We start from the raw sequence: 19,647 nt of genomic DNA, 5'->3' as shown, positions 1-19,647 counted from the left end.
TCCTACGACTGCAATGTGTGGCGGACATGATACGATACATCTCATCATGTCCGTCCGCACCTTAATAAATTGACCCCTTAGACTTGTATAAAACAAATGTCTATTTTAAAAAAAAATCTACTATCCACTTATTGTTTGAACAATATCAGACATGCATTCTTCCTATAAAAGTTTATGTGAGAGATTTAGCGCACTCACGCTATCCAACATGCAGCCTAATGCTTCAGTGCTGAAATAATAACTTTGGACTTATGAGGGCTTAGTTGATGTCACTAATATTTTTGGGCTGCATTTCCAATGCAACTTTTTATGGGATATTAAATTCTGAGTTTAATGCAGGTTTAAATTAATGATATGTAAAACATTTCACATACCTCAGTTGTAAGAATCAGAACAGCTCCTAGTATAACAACTATTTCTCCAAATAATCGCACATAATCTTTCCAGCTTTGATAAGCCTCCTGCAAATTTAAAAAAAAATGTTTCTGTTGTAAATGATACCAACTAAGAAAATACATCAAGAAATCAGTTATTCAAAGCCAATGATCACCAATGCAGAAATATATGTAAAATCACTTAAATAAACATATTGTGTTACGCATAAGTAAATACAGGTACATTCTGTTTCACTTAGATATAAAAATATAATTTTTAATCAACTATACAAACTGATCTTTATGTTCTCTATCTGCCATAAAATATTAGGACTAATAATTCATATGGATTGTCGTAAGAATATTCCAGATATTCTTCATTTTACTAAGTAGTACATTCAGAGTCAAATTCATTTTGCTGAATGTTTTGCATTTGTTTCACAAAAATTAGCAGCCCCTTTAAGGAATAAACCAAGGAATAAATGATGATGTAGAAAAAAAAAAGTTCCTTAATTTATGCTGTTATAAAGCATTTGTCTAAAGATGGAAGAGGATTTCTGCAGGCAGGAAAACATTCAAAAGTTCAGATTTACACTATTCAATAACTAAATCCAGCAATTTTGTTGTCAGTTGACTGATTCCTGGGTCAGTGCACAAGCAAATATTGAACTCAACTTTCATCCTCTAAGATAACATAGTTAACGGCTGATAGTGTTGGTCAAAATTAGAATTGGTAAACAGCTGCAGTTTTAGTATGAGTTGTTTAAAATTGTAAGGATCCTGGTTAGGGTTAATTATAATGGGAGCACATAATTAGAATTGCGTTTGAGAATTGGAGTTAAGGTTTAAAAGGACAATAAATCTTAAATTGACTTCTATAATTCTGATAAAGCATGCAAATAACTTTCCAATTTACTTCTATTATCTAATTTACTTAAATCCCTTGGTGTGCTTTGTTCAAAAGCATACCTAGGCACTGGCAGGCTTAGGATCAGCAATGCACTACTGGGAGCTAGATACTGATTGGTAGCTGCAAATATGTCTCTTGTCATTGGCTCACCAGATGTGTTCAACAAGCTCCCAGTAGCACATTGCTGCACATTCAACAAAGGTTATCAAATAATTAAGCAAATTGGATAATAAAAGTAAATTGGAAAGTTTTTTTTAGATTTGTACACTCTATTGACATGAGGCTTCATGTCCCTTTAATGTGGCAGAGTAACTTTGGATTTATCCACATTAAGTTTTATCCTGCCTTGTAATTGGTGTAATTGATTTATACCAAGTCAAGGAAAGTGTAAAATCCGTTTTGGTAGAAACTACAGCCTATGGGGCCCATGTATCAAGCTCCGATGTATCTCCATAACCCTGTCCGTCTGCTCTGATGAGGCGGACAGGAATCGCAGGAAATCAACACGATTGAGTACGATCGGGTTGATTGCGAATCAGCAGGGGGCGGCGTTGCACCAGCAGCTCTTGTGAGCTGCTGGTGCAATGTTAAATGCAGAGAGCGTATTGCTCTCCGCATTCAGCGAGGTCTTGCGGACCTGATCCGCAAGACCTTTAATAAATAGGCCCCTATTTGTGATGCTGCAACAAAAAAGCCTTTCTCACTCTACATCTAGAGCTAAGCTGTGGAGATTTGTTTAAATATTTTTGCTCGAGGATTTTGATCTGGCACAATTCTATGCTTTTTACATCGGGTTACTGTTCTGTAACACTCCTTTTACAGAAAGATACAACATGACCAACATCCAGATCCTTGTTGCAAAGATACATGGCTTGATTGTGATCTATGACTGTTAGATGCAGTATCTCCTAAATTCTGGATATATTGTATTTGTTTTTTTCTAAACTTGACAGGTAAGAAATAAGTTTTGTGTCATATTAGTGTTAAATATGATGAGGGACATAGTTTTAAACCTAAGCAATGTTTCTATAAGTGCATTTTAAGTTAGGAAAAATGACACCTATAAAATGCAGATTATGTCCCTTATATTGCACTGTTTTATTTTCTAAAACCTTGCATTTTATATCAAATCATATCTGAGCACTAAAGTTTGAGTGCCACTTAATTCTCTCCCGGCATGGCCAATCCCAGCATGGAGTCGATGATACTGCTGTGAGCCTCTGTAAGTCTGCAGCCATTCATCTCACACTGAGAGCAAACGTGACCAGATTCAATAACTTAACAAGCAGCTTTTATGATGTAACTGTCAATTGACTTTGTAACTTTTTCTTAGATCTTCTTCATATCTACCATAAACTGTGTAATTTGGTTTATATGTTTTCATATCTGTTTACTTTAAGTATAGATATTGTTTTGTCTTGCTGAATATAAATGCCGGTAAGACAAATTTACTATTTAATATTTACAATGTTTAGCAGCAGACAGAGCCAGTAGCGGACCTACTCAATTGAGGGCCCTGGTGCAAAAAAATGTTTTGCCCCCTCAAAAGGTAACTCTGTATAATGATTTTAAGGAAAGATAGATAAATAGATAGGCTCCCCTGTATTAGGATTGTACACATTCTGTACAAGCCTATGTATAGACAGATCATGCAAACGACTGTCCAATTTACTTGTTATCTAGCTTACTTTGTTTTCTTTGTATCCTTGGTTGAAAAGCATACCTAGGTAGGCTCAGGAGCAGCAATGCACTGCTGGGAGCTATTTGCTGATTGGTGGCTGCATATTAATGCCTCTTGTTATTGGCTCGCCATGTAGTGCATTTCTGATTGTTCAACAATGTAAAACGAGAGCCTGAAGCAAATTTGACAATAGAAATAAAGTTTAACATTGTATACTCTATCTGAATCATAAAAGAAAAATGTGTGGTTTCCTGTCCCACTGTGTATGTAAAGGCATACTTTACACTAGGGCTTATAAAAAATGGTACATTAAAAATTGTATAAAATGAATAAATGAAATATTGAAATAAAAATACACAGCAAAAAAATTGTATTGCTTAATCACATTAAAAATTATAAGAGAATTGTTCAACAAAAATTGTGTTTTATGGAAAAAATTTAATTCAAACTGAAATTACACAGGAAAAAAAATCTATTTAAGGCACAAAGTAGAAATCTAAATGAAACTACACTGCAAAAAAAACAAAAACAAAAAAACACTGAAAATTATAATATGGAATTTAAAGCATATTATTGTTCTTATTGTAAAATCACTATCTCTATCTCTGTTAGTGGGATGAACAGGGCCGTTCAATGGGAGTAGCTGAAAATTCTCCACCAGGTCTGGCTTATTCTCTAAACATTTTCACCCAGCAGCTCTTACAGGTTTTTTTCTAGCAAACTAAAAGGTAGTGAGAGTGTTTCAAAATACTTATTACCCTCATAGAAAACACATGTATATGAAAACAGATTCGGTTGTAAGATACTATATGATGATAGCAAAGGCATCTGATTTGTATTGGTTGTATTGGTAATTCATTTTTAATTGTGCCCCTTGCTCCTTCCTAACTTCACTCTCCCCAGATAATTTTCCCTTTCCAGCAAGGTTCATTACTTTACTTTTCATGGGAGACATCTCACAAATTGTAGAAAGAGACCCCTTTTTTTAGAGAATTACCTGAGGCAGGGCCAGCTCAAGACATTGCACTGTTATTGTGTTGCCTGGGTCCTAGAATAAAATGACATTCCCAACTCTCTTTCCACTACAGTCTAAAACCAAACATGACAACCCTATTCTCCCCATGTGATGCTCCTCTAAAAAGCTGCCTGGGTCCCTTGGTGCCCACTGTGAGGGCCATAGAGCTGGGCCTGCTCCATGGGCATCCTCTTTGAGTGTCAGGATAATTTTCAGTTCTATCTAGCAAGGATTTGATCTTTAGACCAACCACTTGCCATATTTTGTGTTTACAGTCCCTTTAAATGGTAATGTTATTAAAAAGCATTGTTTAATTGGTTGATTTTTCTAATGTGGTGTATTTATCATCTTACATTTTCAATTTTATTGTGCCTTGTTAAGATATGTTAGTACTGGAAATAGTCAGTCCATTAAGCTTGGGTCCCATGTACACAATATATTGCCTAAATTATTTATTTATTGGATATCCCATTTTAAAACCATGGATATTTAATTGGAGTTGACCCTATAATAGCCGGCACTCTTCTGGGAAGGGTCTCTACAAAATTTTGCAGTGTGTCTGTGGGAATTTGTGCCCATTTAGCTAAATAAGCAATGGTGAGGTCAGGCACTGATGATGGATGAGAAGGTCTGGCTTGCAATCAACATTCCAATTCATACCAAATGTGTTCAATATGGGTGAGGTCAGGGCTCTGTGCACACTTCTTGAGTTCCTCCACACCAAACTCATCAAACCATGTATTAATGGAGTTCACTTTGTGCCCAGAGGCACAGTCATCCTGGAACAGGAAAGGGACTTCTCCAAACTGTTGCCTCAAAGTTGGAAGCATCCAATTGTCTTTGTTACTGTAGTATTAAGGTGACCCTTCACTGGAACTAAGGGTCAGAGCATTATCCCTCCTCCAAACTTTACAGTAGGCACTATGCATTTCAGTAAGTAGCATTCTCCTGGCTCCACCACACCCAGATTCCACTATTAGACTGCCAGATATTGAAGTGTTATTCATCACTCCAAAGAACATGTTTCCACTACCTTGAGTCCAGTGGAAGTGTGCTTTACAGCACTCCAGCTGCTTCTTGGCATTACACATGTGGATGTGATGCTTGTGTTCAGCTGCTTAGCCATGGAAATTCATTTCATGAAGCTCCCAATGTACATTTCTTGTGCTGACATTGCTTTGAGAGGCAGTTTGGAAGTCTGTAGTAAATTATGCCACAGATAGGAGATTTTTTTTTAATGCACGTTAGCACTCAGCAGCTCCATTCTGTGAGTTTGCATGGTTTACCACTTTGTGCCTGGGCTGTTGTTGCTCCCACTTCACAATAATAGCACTTGCAGTTCACTGTGACATATCTAGTTGGGCAGATGACAAAAGTGGCATCCTATGACAGTGATTTGTTTAAAGTCACCGAGCTCTTTAATATGACCCATTGCACTTCCAATGTTTTTTTCTATGGAGATGTCATGGCTTTGTGCTGGATTGGATACACCTGTTAGCAATAGATATCACTAAAACACCTGAATTTAATAATTTGCAGGTGTGTTCACATACTTTTTGCCATATTTTGTATTTATCAGTCAATTTGGGTTTGGGTCATGTTCTCCCATAATGTGAATATATACATGCTTTATATTAGGTTTTGGGGTATTTTTGCAAATATAAGTAGAGAAAAACCTCAAACAAAAAGTAATACAAAAAAACTTTTTTATTACAAAATAAAACTTTATTACGTTTTTGCTTGTTCATATATTTACAGTGTGAGCAAGAATGTACTTGTAATTTTGGGCAGCCTCTATAATAGATAGACAGAGTTTTATAGTCCAAAAGTAATAGTTCATCACTGTTTTCTAATTTTACAATAACCAAATAGGACAATCTTGAATGCGACTGCCTGGCAAACTAGCTCCCTTGATTTCAGTAGATTGCAATTGTGTCCTAAGAAATAATACAATATCTGTTCCCATTTTTTTGAATGGTCACAATCCGAAATGGATTTGGATGCTAAAAGCTCACAGCCGCAAACAAGTTTTCCCTAGAAAAGTTCCTGAAAATATGTTTTTGTTTAAGTACTTTTCAGGATCTAAACTGGAAATTCAAGCTAAACTGATAAATACAATGGCCGTTTCACACCTCTTTATTTTACATTACAGATGTTCTAAATTAAATCCTATAAAATGTGCAAAATAAATCATCATTTACATGTATGATATAAACCTATTGTAATCCAAATCCATCCTGATAACTGTAATTAAAATGCCTTTTTATAACATTTTGGAAATTTATGAATAAACCTGGAAGAGGACGCATGTCTATATTGTCTCAACGCACTGTGAAGAGGATGGTTCGAGTGGCCACAATATCTCTAAGGATCACAGCTAAAGAATGGCAGAAGTTAGTTGCGTCTTGGGGTCAGAAAGTCTCCAAAACTACAATCCGACATCACCTATATCACCACAAGTTATTTGGAAGGGATTTTAGAAAAAAGCCTCTACTCTCATCCAAAAACAAACTCAAGCATCTTCAGTTTGCCAGACATTACTGGAACGTCAAATGGGATTGGCTTCTATAGTCAGATGAAACCAAAATAGAGCTTTTTGGCAATAAACACAAGACGTGGGTTTGGCGCACACAGAAAGGTAGCCATATGGAAAAGTACATCATGCCCACCCAAAGTTAAATATGGTGGTGGCTCTTTAATGTTATTGGGCTGTTTTTTTCTGCCAGAGGACCTGGAATTTGTTTTAGGATACATGGCATAATGGACAGATATTAAATGAACATCTAACTGCCTCTGCCAGAAAGCTTAAAATGGGCAGTGGTTGGATCTTCCAGCAGGACAATGATCCAAAACATACATCAAAATCAATACAAAAATGGTTTACTGACCACAAAATCAAGGTCCTGCCATGGCCATCCCAATCCCCTGACTTGAACCCCATACTTTCAACTTGTAATACGAGCACTACCTGATCGAGAGCAAAAACCTTACTTCTAGTGGAGTTAACGCATGAGCAGGACCGTTAAATACCGCTCCACTAGTAATCTGGCCCTATATTCCTACAAAATCCCTGACTGTGCACACATGTACTTAGGGAAATTGATGCTATTTTGAAGCCAAATGATGGTTACACCAAATATTGATTTGATTTCGATTTTTCTTTTCTTCACTGTTTAATTGATATAAAACAAACTATTAATATTTCTATATTATGACATTTATAAATAAGCTGTTAGTTATGAACACATCCCTACCAGTAATACATTGAGTACATAGATCATTTAACTTCTTTCTACCATTAGCCCACACAGTGCAGTAATTTAATCCTTATATTTACAGTAATATAAATTGTGCAGACAATAAGCATCATATTGCAAGACCAATACTCTTATTGCCAGTAATGCACAAAGAGCAGTAATATAGCCCCCATATAGTCAATACCTAACAAAGTTCAGGAATAACCCAATACAGCCAGTACGCTACTCTATAATCAGCATCCCTCTCAGAGCAGTGAATTAACATGCACATTGCCAGTGTCCACCAAAGCAGGGGTTAAATTACCATATTGCCAAAAATGCACACAGGCAAGCGATTTAAATCTATATAACCAGTAACCAAACCTAAATAATATAGTAATTTAAACCCATATCTCCAGTACCTCACATATTGCAGTGATTGTACCCCCTTATAGCCAAAACCCCCACAATGTAGTGAATTAACCTCCATATGGCCAGTACCTCACACTGGGCAGTAAATTAAACCACATATTGGCCTAGATTACAAGTGGAGCAACACATTTATATTGCTCATGAGCACTAGCTGTGCTAAAAGAAAAACAGCACTCCCAGGTTAGCATTGGTATTACAAATTTAGCAATTAACATGACAAGTCGTTTTAAATATACTAGATAAAAATAGAATAATATATACACAATATGAGTGTGTAATACAATAAGTTCATAAAGGTAAATCACAAGACTTGTAATGAATCTTGTAAAAAATAATAATAAGATAACTCCAGTCCCAGGTAGCTCGCTGGAGTGGGATATGGTTTGTCTCCCGTGGTCATCAATCTGTAAACATCAAACAAAGAATGGGGTGCCTAGCACAGTTTTATCAGAGTTATCTGTGTTAAAAAACAATAGATGCACTCAAGTGTAATATTGCACCAAGGCTGAAGTTGCAAATAAAGCAAGCTGGATTCTTACAGTCATCCAGCGAAACAATGTCAGGGTCATCGATCCTCCGACCATATCATATATTTTGGAGTGGGGATAATGAATATATAGCAAGTAAATAGAATTAAAAGTAAATTTATTAAAAATGATTTAAAGAACAGTCAAGTCCAAAAAAAGCTTTCATGGTTTAAATAGGGCATGTGATTTTAAACAACTTCCCAATTTACTTTTATCACCAATTTTGCTTTGTTCTCTTGGTATTCTTAATTGAAAGCTAAACCTAGGAGGTTCATATGCTAATTTCTTAGACCTTGAAAACGACCTCTAATCTTTATGCATTTTGACCACTAGAGGGCTTTAGTTCATGTGTTTCATATAGATATATTGAGCTCATGCACTTGAAGTGAACTAGGAGTGAGCACTGATTGGCTAAAATGCAAGTCTGTCAAAAGAACTGAAATAAGGGGGCAGTCAGCAGAAGCTTAGATACAAGGTAATCCCAGAGGTAAAAAGTATATTATTATAACTGTGTTGGTTATGCAAAACTGGGGAATGGGTAATAAAGGGCTTATCTTTCGTTTTAAACAACAAACATTCTGGTGTTGACTGTCCCTTTAAAAGTAAATAACAAGCGATGGGTTTCTCAGCTCAATCCACTGTTTTATCAGGCTTGTACAAACTAAAATACAAACTTGCTATAGACACACAATATCCTCATCCCCCCTTGTAAACCTCATTTCCCATTGTTCCCTTTGTGTGGATGCCAGAGGATTGGTGGGGAGCCTTCCTTGAACCGCCCATGCAGAGGCAAAAATAATAGTGTAGATGGGGGGAAGTACAGTACATCAGGCTTTACCCACAGCCGCTTGGGTAATGTCAGGTTTACACAGGTAATCCTAGAATTGTGCGCAAGCGTGGGCTTCCCTGTGATGTCTGAGTTGTCAGTGGTGTGGAACTGTGTGGCTTAGTTTGTTGATCCTTTTTTTTATTGTAAAGTAAAGTTTTAAAATGTTTACTGTATATCAAAAAAGATAGGTATAGAACTAATCTCTTCATCAAAATTAGATTTCATATATTACCCATACACTCATATTTCACCATAGAGTGCGGGGGGGGGGGGGCAGGAAGGGGCTTATCAGACTATCTCTCGGTAGATATTACTAGCAATTATTGTAAAAAAAGTCTGGGCTCACAGTGATGGATGCTTGGGACACAGTTTGGATTACCCATTGAGAAAGGTACCAGTCCGATACCGAAACGTCTGGGGGTATTTGTCATATTTATGTGATGTAAATTAAAGTGAATATTCTTCTCAAGACCAGTGACTGCAGCATCTATTCTTTATAAGGATAAAGGAATTTGTGTGCACAGTATATATATATATATATATATATATATATATACATGGTAAACATCAGTACTTAAACACTGTATTAAAAAACATATGCAAACAAAGTAACTTAAAATGAGGTGACGTTTCCACCTCTAAACCAATAGCCGTGCTAGTTATATGACACCGTTCTGTATGTTAGCACAGCTGTTGGTTTAGAGGTAGAAACTTCACCTTACTGAGAAAAGAGGAGGAGGCTGCGGCACAGAAACAGTAAGTTTTGCACCCTTTTTTTGACAAAGTTATGACTGAAAGTCCTGTATTTTTAGTGATGGTAAATCCTAGTATTTTTGAAACACTTGGATTTACCATCAGTTTAATTTGTAAGCAAAATTTAAATGATTATTATACACAGGGAGATAGCAATTGAACGTTTCACATAAAAATCTTGGTGTAAAAAAGGACAATATTTTACCTCAAAATGTTCTCTGTTGCCACATTCCATTGTAATGAGCATTTAAATACCCAATTAGCATGCTTTTCCCAAGACTTGGAAGTAGAGCACATCTGTCATGTGCAGGTACAGTCACTTTATTTCCCTCCTCAGTAACTTTACCAGGAAGTCATGTGGGATTTCAGTACAATCCCATGAGATCACAGTAAAGCAAAGTGTGAATTACGCACTGATGAAGAAAGTGCAGGGCACCTAGCCTGGAGCGTAGCTAAGGTTTAAGGCCTGGTTGAGTGAGTGCTGATGCTGTGTGTGTTACATTACAATGTTGCATTGTGTGGGAAGGGTTTTTACTCACCCTTTATATGGGATGTGCAGGGAGTCTACTTCCTCTTTGTTTCTGTGGATCACTGGAAGTGTTTTCAGCATGAACCAAAGCAAAGTTTCTCTTGAGAAGGCCGAACCTGCAGAGTAGGAAGAGATGGACCTTGAGGACATCGAGTGGATTGCACCTTCCCCCTCTGGGACCATTACGGTGGGTCAGGGACAGGTTTCTGGGCTTTCTATCCCTCCTTCCCCCACCTGAAGGGGAAGGAGGGATAGAAAGTCCAGAAGGGAGGGGAGTCAAAGTTGTTTCCCTCTCCTGAGTGGGGGGGGGGGGGGGTGTTGGAGGATGAAGCGGGGCCTTGGTTGGAGGAAGAATCCGGGTAGTTTCCGGACTTTTGGGATCACTGGGGGCACTAGGCTGGGGTCTCAGGGTCTCAGATCAGGAAGTAGGCCGGGGTCCCAGGTTTTGGGAGTAGGCATTAGGCCGGGTTCCCAAGTTAGTGCTGGGCAGTGTGGGGGTCCGGTAATTTCGCTAATAGGTGGCACGTGTAGTGGGAGCAGTGGGGCCTTACCGGGGTTTGGTAGTCCTTTCCAATGAATCCATCGCGACAGTGGTGGCCCTCCTCCAATCCCTGGCGTCGGTCCTTGCAGGGGCTTCATCCTCGGGTGCGGTGCTGGCCCCAGTTCCAGGATCAGCTTTCCGGGGTTGCGCACGCCTCAGCGTATTCCGCAGTGAGTGCCCCATCCAAGAAGGCTGCCACGTCTACTTCCTGTAGTGTGACGCTTCCCGTTTGTGTTTCCGGTGACGTCCTTTCTGGTTGCGGCAGCTGGAACTTGAGCAGCGAACGGAGCTCAAGGGGGAAAGCATATAGGACAGCAGGGAGCAAGTGAGTTGTGCTTCAGGCATCCTGTGGTTAAGGCTGAGGCCTTAGTGGGGATAAGTGACTCTCAGGACTTGGGGCCTAAAGGAAAAATAGGGAGTACTATAGGCGGGTCGTAAGTCCATACAAAGGGCTTCCACTATGGCTGGCAATAAGAGAGGGAGTGCTTTTAGGGCCCCCTCCTTGTGCTCGCAGACTAATGTAGGTACTGGCAGGACCAAGGTGGCCCCTTCACGTGCTGTGGCACAACATAAGGGAAAGACTCCTGCGGCTTGAGCAGGGCCTAAAGGGACAACAATGGCTGCAACCCTGAGTGTTAGCACCGCTTGTCCACAAGAATTAAATGCTGGGGTGCTGCAGGGTACATTAATGCCCAGCAGAAAAGGTGTGACTGGGCAGGGGCAAGTGTTAACAAGGGAAGCAGTAAAGAGAGGTCATGCAAAAATCAGCACTAGTCTGTGTGAGGGAGTAGCGAGCAGTGATTGCGTGGATGCAGGGCCCTTCATGAATGGGTCGAGCCAAAGGGCATAGCAGGGCAGTTAGGTTTGAAGATGAGTATGATTGTGTACCTGCGGCCAGTACGGACGAGGAACCTAATATGCAATTTGGTGTGTGAGTGGCAGTGATCGCGAGTGTGGTCAGGAATATGGGGCTGTTATTATTATTATCAGGTATTTGTAGAGTGCCAACAAGTTTTGCAGCACTAGTCTTTTGTATTTCAGGTTTCAATGGCGTCTACATCTGGCAGTGATGCAGCCCCTCAGACGTCTCAGGCTCTCGTTCCCAGGTGGCTACAGTTGGATCAGACAACCCCAGTACATCTGATCTGGCCAATGACCTTTGGAGCTTACCTCCGGTGAGTTTCGACTAGATTCATCCCGGGGTGGGTATGAGTCATCCACTTTTAGTGGGTCAGTGTCGGGGTCTGAAAGTATAGGTCCCTGGGCTTGCATACTAAAGGACATCAAAGGATGTACAGGATGCTCAGAAAAATGAGCAAAATGAAGTCTGGGGGCGGTAATGTGGGATATCCAGCTGAGGCGTCTCGACTCCCAGGGGTGCAGGTAGACTCACCACAGGCGTGGATCTTCACCTTTGGACTCATCTTGACCCTGAAAGGGCGTCACAGGCAGCCCTCGGGGCTGTCGTTCATTGGCCATGATAACCCTCGTGATTTTTCCGGTGGGGGTATGCTGGTTATCCAAGAAAAATCGTGCGATAGAGGCACGTCCTGCACATTTAAGCACGTGTGCAAATTCTGCAGTGGAAAGCACTCCGGTGTCGACTGCACTAAAAAAACGGTACCACCAAACTGAACGGTTTGAATCTAAAGGAAATGCTTCAGGTAAGGGCGGACACACCGCTTAAGGTCCTCGCTATTGGTAAGTGGTTGAGTAGGTACCCAAACAGGGCAACTGCTGTTTTGTTGGATTCCGGCCTGCGCTATGGCTTCACTATCCCAGTGGTGGGCAAGAGTGCTGGGGTCTAGAGTTAAGAGGAACCTGAAGTCGGCTTCTCAGTTCCTGGAGGTGGGGCGGGTAGAAATTAGGTAAGGAGTAGCTTTGGTGGCAGGGTTGCAGGCCCCTTCCCAGACTTGCCTATTCCAGATTTGGTGGTATCCCCGCTGGGGGTGGTTCCCAATAAGGAGACTGGTAAGTTTAGATTGATACACCACCTATCCTATACTAAAGGGCATTCAGTGAACGATGCTATCCCTCTGGGAATGAGTTCAATGCACTACCAGTCGTTTGACGATGCGCTGGATATAGAGTTGGGCCTGAAGCCTTAATGGCAAAATTGGACGTTGGACCCGTATTTCGCCTAAATCTTATTCACCCATCTTCCTTTAGGTTGATGGGGTGCTGGTTTGAAGATGGTTACTATGTGGACCGCTATCTACCCATGGTTTGCTCCATATCCTGCGCCTACTTCTGGGACGTAGGCCTCAGCCTCAGGTAATGACAAGATCGCCCATTACCTGGATGAATTCCTGTTGGTGGGAGCCCCTGGTATGAAGGATTGTGCCTCCTTGATGCATGTCATGAGGTGATGATGGCCATGTTCGGGGTCCCTTAAGCAGAGGACAAGACAGAAGGTCCGTGTACATGTCTAACATTCCTGGGTATAGAGATAGATTCAGTAGAAATGGAATGTAGGTTTCCCAGGGATAAGGTGAGTAGGATGTTGGTAACCATTAGGGCAATTGTCTGAGGCACTTGGTATTGAGATGCCTGCAGTTGAATATTGACTTCAGAGCTCGCCATGTACCTGGGGTGCATAATATAGTTGCAGATGCATTGTCTCGCTTTCAGTGGGAGGCTTTCAGGGCCATGGCTCCGGCTGCTAATGGACTTCCTTGCCCCTCCTTTTTGTGGCAGATGGTGAAGGATTGCAGTGACTGATTCCCCTAATACGTGCATCCCTGGCAACGGGCTACTTGGACAGGTACATGAGGGTACTGGAGCAAATGGGTGAGTTTTTGCGACCCACCATGGATTTCCTTCATGTGGAGGTGGATCAACGCTTGCTACTACAGTGACTCGCTGAACTGAGAGGTAAGCAGGTGACGAAGGGGGGCAGTGGTGTCCAGGCTTTCTGTGGTTGCTTTCTTTTGCAGACTGTACACATTCCAGGACACGTCATGTACCTTCCTCGTCCAGCAGATAGTTGCAAGGCTGGGGGCGTATGGAAGTTCCACGGTAGAGACAGCAGGGAACCAATTACGGCAGACCGATTAGTCAAGTTACTGAAAGTATTATCAGCAATTTGTTCCTCTCCCTTCCAAGTCTGGCTTTTTGGGGCAGCCTTTGGTTTGGCGTTCCATGGGGCGCTGAGAGTGGGAGAGTTTGGTTCCGCCTTCTAAAGTGGCAGTTAAGAGGGGTATCCTGCATTACCACATTAGGGTGATGTATAATTAGTTTTTTCTGTTTATCCCAAGGTCTAAGACAGACCAAGAAGGACGTGGGGCCTGACTTTCCCTCCCAGGATAACCAGGGGTGGCTTGCTGTCAAAGGGCTGGCCTTGACTCTTCGCGCATCGCACCACACTTCTTCAGGGTAGGGGTGGCCACAACTTCAGCGGAGTTAGGTTGGTCCTCAGATCGCATTCACTCATTGGGGTGTTGGAGATCACAGCAGTATAGATCTTACGTCAGACTGTTGCAATCATAGTGGTTAAAGGTGGCAAATAATATTAGGGTTACCCACAAGGTGAGGTGTTTGGTAAAGAAGGGCAGAGGGTCTGGCTATGTAAGATTGGATGTTCAAGACCATTACGGACGGACACTAATTGTTGTTTCTTTTACAGGCACACGTCCAGATCCTGTTCAGGTGTGGATCGTAGGCCATTTCTATGTACACTGGGCTTCTATTCAAGCTGTGACTATGCCAGGAGGACAACAGCTAGGATTCCCGTCTTCCACGGCTGGGATACGTTGGTTAGGACGCAGGGGTTTGTCCTGGGCAGATCTGCCGGCATTGGCTGCAGGACGCTGCTAGGAGGTGGAAAAACCCCCACATCCTGATCTTGCATGCAGGCGGCAATAAATGTATGGGCCATCCCTATACTAGATTTGATCAGGGCAATGCAGGCTGATCGGCGGCAGTTTAAACTCTGGATTCCAGGTGTAGGATTCAGGTGGTCGAATGTGATCCCTAGATTGAGGTGGAGACACATGTGTCAAAAGGTAGCTTTCCAAGTTGGAAAAAGATTAACAGGGACTTGAGGAAGTCTGTAAGGAACCTCGAGGGTTTTGTAATTGAGCATGGGAACATTTCAGCAGCCCATAAAGGTTTATACAGGCAGGATGGGGTTTATTTAGAACCGGTAGGAGTTGACCTATTCCTTTAGAACATCAGGCAAGGCGTTACTTCTAAGATTGTAGTGAGGTGGCGACAAGAGTCCTGGACCTTTCAATTTGCAGGTCTGTCTCTTATGGCGGTGGTCAGGATCACTGCTGCAGGCTGTAAGGAGGTTAAAGTGACTGCCATTGCAGTCAAGGTGATGTCCCCAGGTGGTAGCTTGGGGGTGCTCTGACTGGTTGGCGACAAGCCGAGAACTCCCGAAGCTATAAGTTGCATCGAGCTATCTCCGTCCTTTGGTCTGCAGCAGTGGCCCCTGTTCATTTTCTGGAAGGGGTTATATAATTAGTTATCTAGGCCCCGATTGCCGCCACCCTTGCATCCCTGTTGTTTATCAGTTCCCATGGCTGGGCAATAATAAATACGACCTATGGGTCTTTCACCCACCTATTGTGTTGTGTCTTTATTGATCACAAAGTTATTTATGTTAAGCTAAGTTATTGAGTTATTTATTTATTTTATCTGTTATGGTCAGCTACTCAGGAAAAGTAGGGCATTTAATCCCTTAGGCTGATTGGCTTTTGTTTTGTTTTTTCACCATGCAAATGACAGTAGCTTTAACACAAAATACTGTGAAGTGATGCGCTCGACTCACCCAACTGCCAATCTAATAGTACTGCCATCCTTCCTAGGTAGTTAAGTTAAAGTGTATAAATATTGGTGGGATTAGATGGCGCTAAAAAACCTGTGGGTTATATACAAGGCTGTGGATATATAAAATATCTATGATATTCTCAATTTTTTCTTCTAACAATCTACTGCAGTTTAATAAACATCCAATTAAACAAATATTTAAAATTAAAAAATTATTTATTACAATAAATATTACTCTGCAATATCCTTAGAAAGAATCTATCTGACATCCAAATAAACGGAATTTTCTAAACATCCAAATACCATTCACCACTCATCCACACTTAAAATCGTTGTAAATACAATTCATACAAATAAAAGCAATAATAAGCTTTTTGAAACTTAATCAGGATAATAATGCAAACTAGGTCTCTTCATAATCCTAATACAAGGAGATGGCTGTAACCTCAGTTATAATAAAGCACAGTTATAATACAACAGTGGTGTGCTCAGGTGGATTAAGCTTAGTCCAGATTGTAAAGTCTTATGATTTCCTGTAAGTAGTTGCAGTCTGTGTGTTTAACATCTATTTTCACTTGTATCCTTTAGATGAAATGTTTTTACAGCTTATCCTTTTTATATTTTTAGGGGTTTCCAGAACTCACTCGTATAGTCACTCTTTATGAAAAGCAGGTTTAAACTTCCAGATAAACAAAGTTCTCCAAATTCATGTATAAATGAGTATTATTTCTAGGAACAGAGAGGACAGAGCACTTGAGCTCTATGAACTCTAGCCGAAAACCAGGTCGGTCTCTTACCTCTCTTTTATATCTGCAGGGAGTACCAAGTTGTCACTCATATGTAATCTCACCTGCTATTGGCTGTTCCGTCCGGCTCAAAACACTCCGTCTAAGACACGCCGTGCACTGCGCGTCCTTGCCCACCGGATTCGTAGTCAGATAACTTCACTTGCTCAAGACTCTATTTGACCTCTTTGCTGGTGACAGCTAGATCTGTGGGCACGTTCTCTGTTCTTGAGTACTATGTACGCAGAGAATTCAGCTCCTATGCCCTTCCTCAAATTCTTTTGTTAGTTCAGCTTTCAAAAGCATACAGTCCTTTTACGCGTTTCACCCCCTCTGTCTGGGGCTTTTTCAAGATCTTGAAAAAGCCCAGACAGAGGGGTGAAACGCGTAGAAGGACTGTATACTTTTTGTAAGCTGAACTAACAAAAGAATTGAGGAAGGGCATAGGAGCTGAATTCTCTGCGTACATAGTACTCAAGAGCAGAGAAAGTGCCCACAGATCGAGCTGTCACCAGCAAAAAGGTCAAATAGAGTCTTGCGCAAGTGAAGTTATCTGGACTACGAATCCAGTGGGCAAGGACGCGCAGTGCACGGCGTGTCTTAGCCGGAGTGTTTAGAGCCGGACGGAACAGCCAATAGCAGGTGAGATTACATATAAGTGACAACTTGGTACTCCCTGCAGATATAAAAGAGAGGTAAGAGACCGACCTGGTTTCGGCTAGAGTTCATAGAGCTCAAGTGCTCTGTCTCTCTGTTCCTAGAAATAATACTCATTTATACATGAATTTGGAGAACTTTGTTTATCATGGAAGTTTAAACCTGCTTTTCATAAAGAGTGACTATACGAGTGAGTTCTGGAAACCCCTAAAATATAAAAAGGATAAGCTGTAAAACATTTCATCTAAAGGATACAAGGGAAAATAGATGTTAAACACACAGACTGCAACTACTTACAGAAAATCATAAGACTTTACAATCTGGACTAAGCTTAATCCACCTGTGCACACTGCTGTTGTATTATAACTGTGCTTTATTATAACTGTGCTTTATTATAACTGAGGTTACGGCCATCTCCTTGTATTAGGATTATCAAGAGACCTAGTTTGCATTATTATCCTGATTAAGTTTCAAAAAGCTTATTATTGCTTTTATTTGTATGAATTGTATTTACAACGATTTTAAGTGTGGATGAGTGGTGAATGGTATTTGGATGTTTTAGAAAATTCCGTTTATTGTAAATTTTATTTGGATGTTCAGAAGATTCTTTCTAAGGATATTGTAGAGTAATATTTATTGTAATAAATAAATTTTAAATTTTAAATATTTGTTAATTGGATGTTTTATTAAACTGCAGTAGATTTTTAGAAGAAAAAAAATGAAAATCATAGATATTTTATATAACCCACAGCTTTGTATATAACCCACAGCTTTTTTAGCGCCACCTAATCCCACCAATATTTAAAATGACTGTAAGCTGAAAGACAACTGCTCACAAGGCACTTACTCCGGTCACCTAAAGACAATTTGAGGTAAAATATCTTCCTTTTTACATTGAAATGTTTCTTTGTAGTGTTCTTATCAGCTTTCAAATATGCTTTTGAAAAGGATACCAAGAGAACAAACTAAATTTGATGAAACTAATAACTGAAACATCTTTTAAAATGACATGCTCTGTCGGAGCCAAAAGTTTTATTTCATGTCCATTTAAACATGGTATGAGGAATTGAGTTTAATGTCCATTTATATGAAATGGTTAAAGTGACACTGAATCCAGATTGTTTTCTTCGTGATTCAGATAGAGCATTCATTTTAAGCAACTTTCTAATTTACTCCTATTATCAAATTTTCTTCATTCTCTTGGTAGTTTAAATGCCAGCCATTTTTGGTGAACAACCTGGTTGTTCTTGCTGATTGGTGGATACATTTACCCACCAATAAACAAGTGCTGTTCAGGGTTCTAAACTAAAAAATAGCTTAGCTGCTTTTTTTTTAAAATAAAGATAGCAAGAGAACAAAGACAAATTAATAATAGGAGTAAATTAGAAAGATTAGAAATAAAATTGCATGCTCTATCTGAATCACGAAATAAAAAAATTGGGCTCAGTGTCCCTTTAAGTAATGATCACTTTCTGCATTCGAGATCAAACACGCAGGACTATTATTTTCCAGAAATAGATAACTTTTGGCTTTTGAGTATAAAAGTAAATTAGCATTTCACTCACATGTAATGGCATCAGGGTTGTCTTCATTACTGATTCATTAGCCATCTCTTGCTTAAGTGGCCGATACAGACAACACAATGTCAGGGTTATAATATATAGGATGTATAGAAATGTCCACAGCAGAAAGTATTTAAAACCGAACATGGACCATTTGTAGTCAAGCAGTTCCTTCCAAGGTGTTATTTCTAAAAGATGTGGTGCCTTTAAAAAAAAAAAATACAATTTAACAACACATAAATATCAGTAACTAGATTGGAATGACTATATTTGTTTAGTTTTTTTTATTCAATTATTCATAACGCTTTGCTTCTCCACTAACAGAAACAAAGCATATTATTATTATTATTATTTTTTTTTTTTTTTTTTTTTAAATAATATTTATTTTATTTTTCATATTAAAGTAAGCTTGACAATGACAAATATAGAGTAATCAATTCACTTTGTACATACAGATGTTACAGACGTCATAATAAAAGTATCTCCATGAACAGTTATAAAGAATAACAGATATATAACATATTTTTCCGGGATATGAGGGAAAACATAATGAACAAGCAGTTTTAGCCACACCTGACTGTTTCGATTGATGTGGTACCATATTACAAATGTGAAGCAGGTAGCATATTAACATTGACCAATCAAACTGAATGAGATCCTTCACCATATTAGTCTGAACTACTTAAAGGGTCATTCGAGACATATATCTCCGAGTGAGGTAGAGAACCTCTAAGGAAGGGAAAGCAAAATTGGAGGGGGGGTATGAACAGTAGAAAGGGGAAAAAGGGAAGGAGGGAGGGGGGGGGGAGGGAGGTGAGAGCGGAAAGACGGGAAAAGCATATAGTAGGGGGAAGACTCCAAGCCATCAAGCACAGACCGAGGAGAGCAGATATAGACCTCTGGACAGGGGTCACAGTAGATATATATAAGGTAGGTCTATTTTACTATACTTAAAATATTATGATGATTTTAGATATGGACTCAACCACAGAGGGGTTTTCAAACCTCAATTGTTGGAAAAAATGATTACCATGTTCGACTCC

The 19,647-nt window shown here is 40.0% G+C and overlaps 1 protein-coding gene across 1 annotated transcript in view; it reads right to left on the bottom strand.

Moving 5' to 3' along the window:
• The window catches only part of LOC128644304 (transient receptor potential cation channel subfamily V member 5-like), a gene marked incomplete at its 5' end in the record, with an annotated part of 124,714 nt that extends 105,906 nt beyond the window's left edge, over positions 1–18,808 (bottom strand). The window contains 2 exons of the mRNA XM_053696970.1: positions 375–461; positions 18,608–18,808. Coding sequence (XP_053552945.1) covers positions 375–461; positions 18,608–18,808 — 288 coding nt within the window. The remainder of the gene's footprint in view (positions 1–374; positions 462–18,607) is intronic.
• Between the last annotated feature and the right edge of the window lie 839 nt (positions 18,809–19,647).

Source organism: Bombina bombina, unplaced genomic scaffold, assembly GCF_027579735.1.
Source record: "Bombina bombina isolate aBomBom1 unplaced genomic scaffold, aBomBom1.pri scaffold_891, whole genome shotgun sequence".
Lineage (NCBI taxonomy): Eukaryota > Metazoa > Chordata > Amphibia > Anura > Bombinatoridae > Bombina > Bombina bombina.
This window is presented reverse-complemented; position numbering and strand designations above follow the sequence as displayed.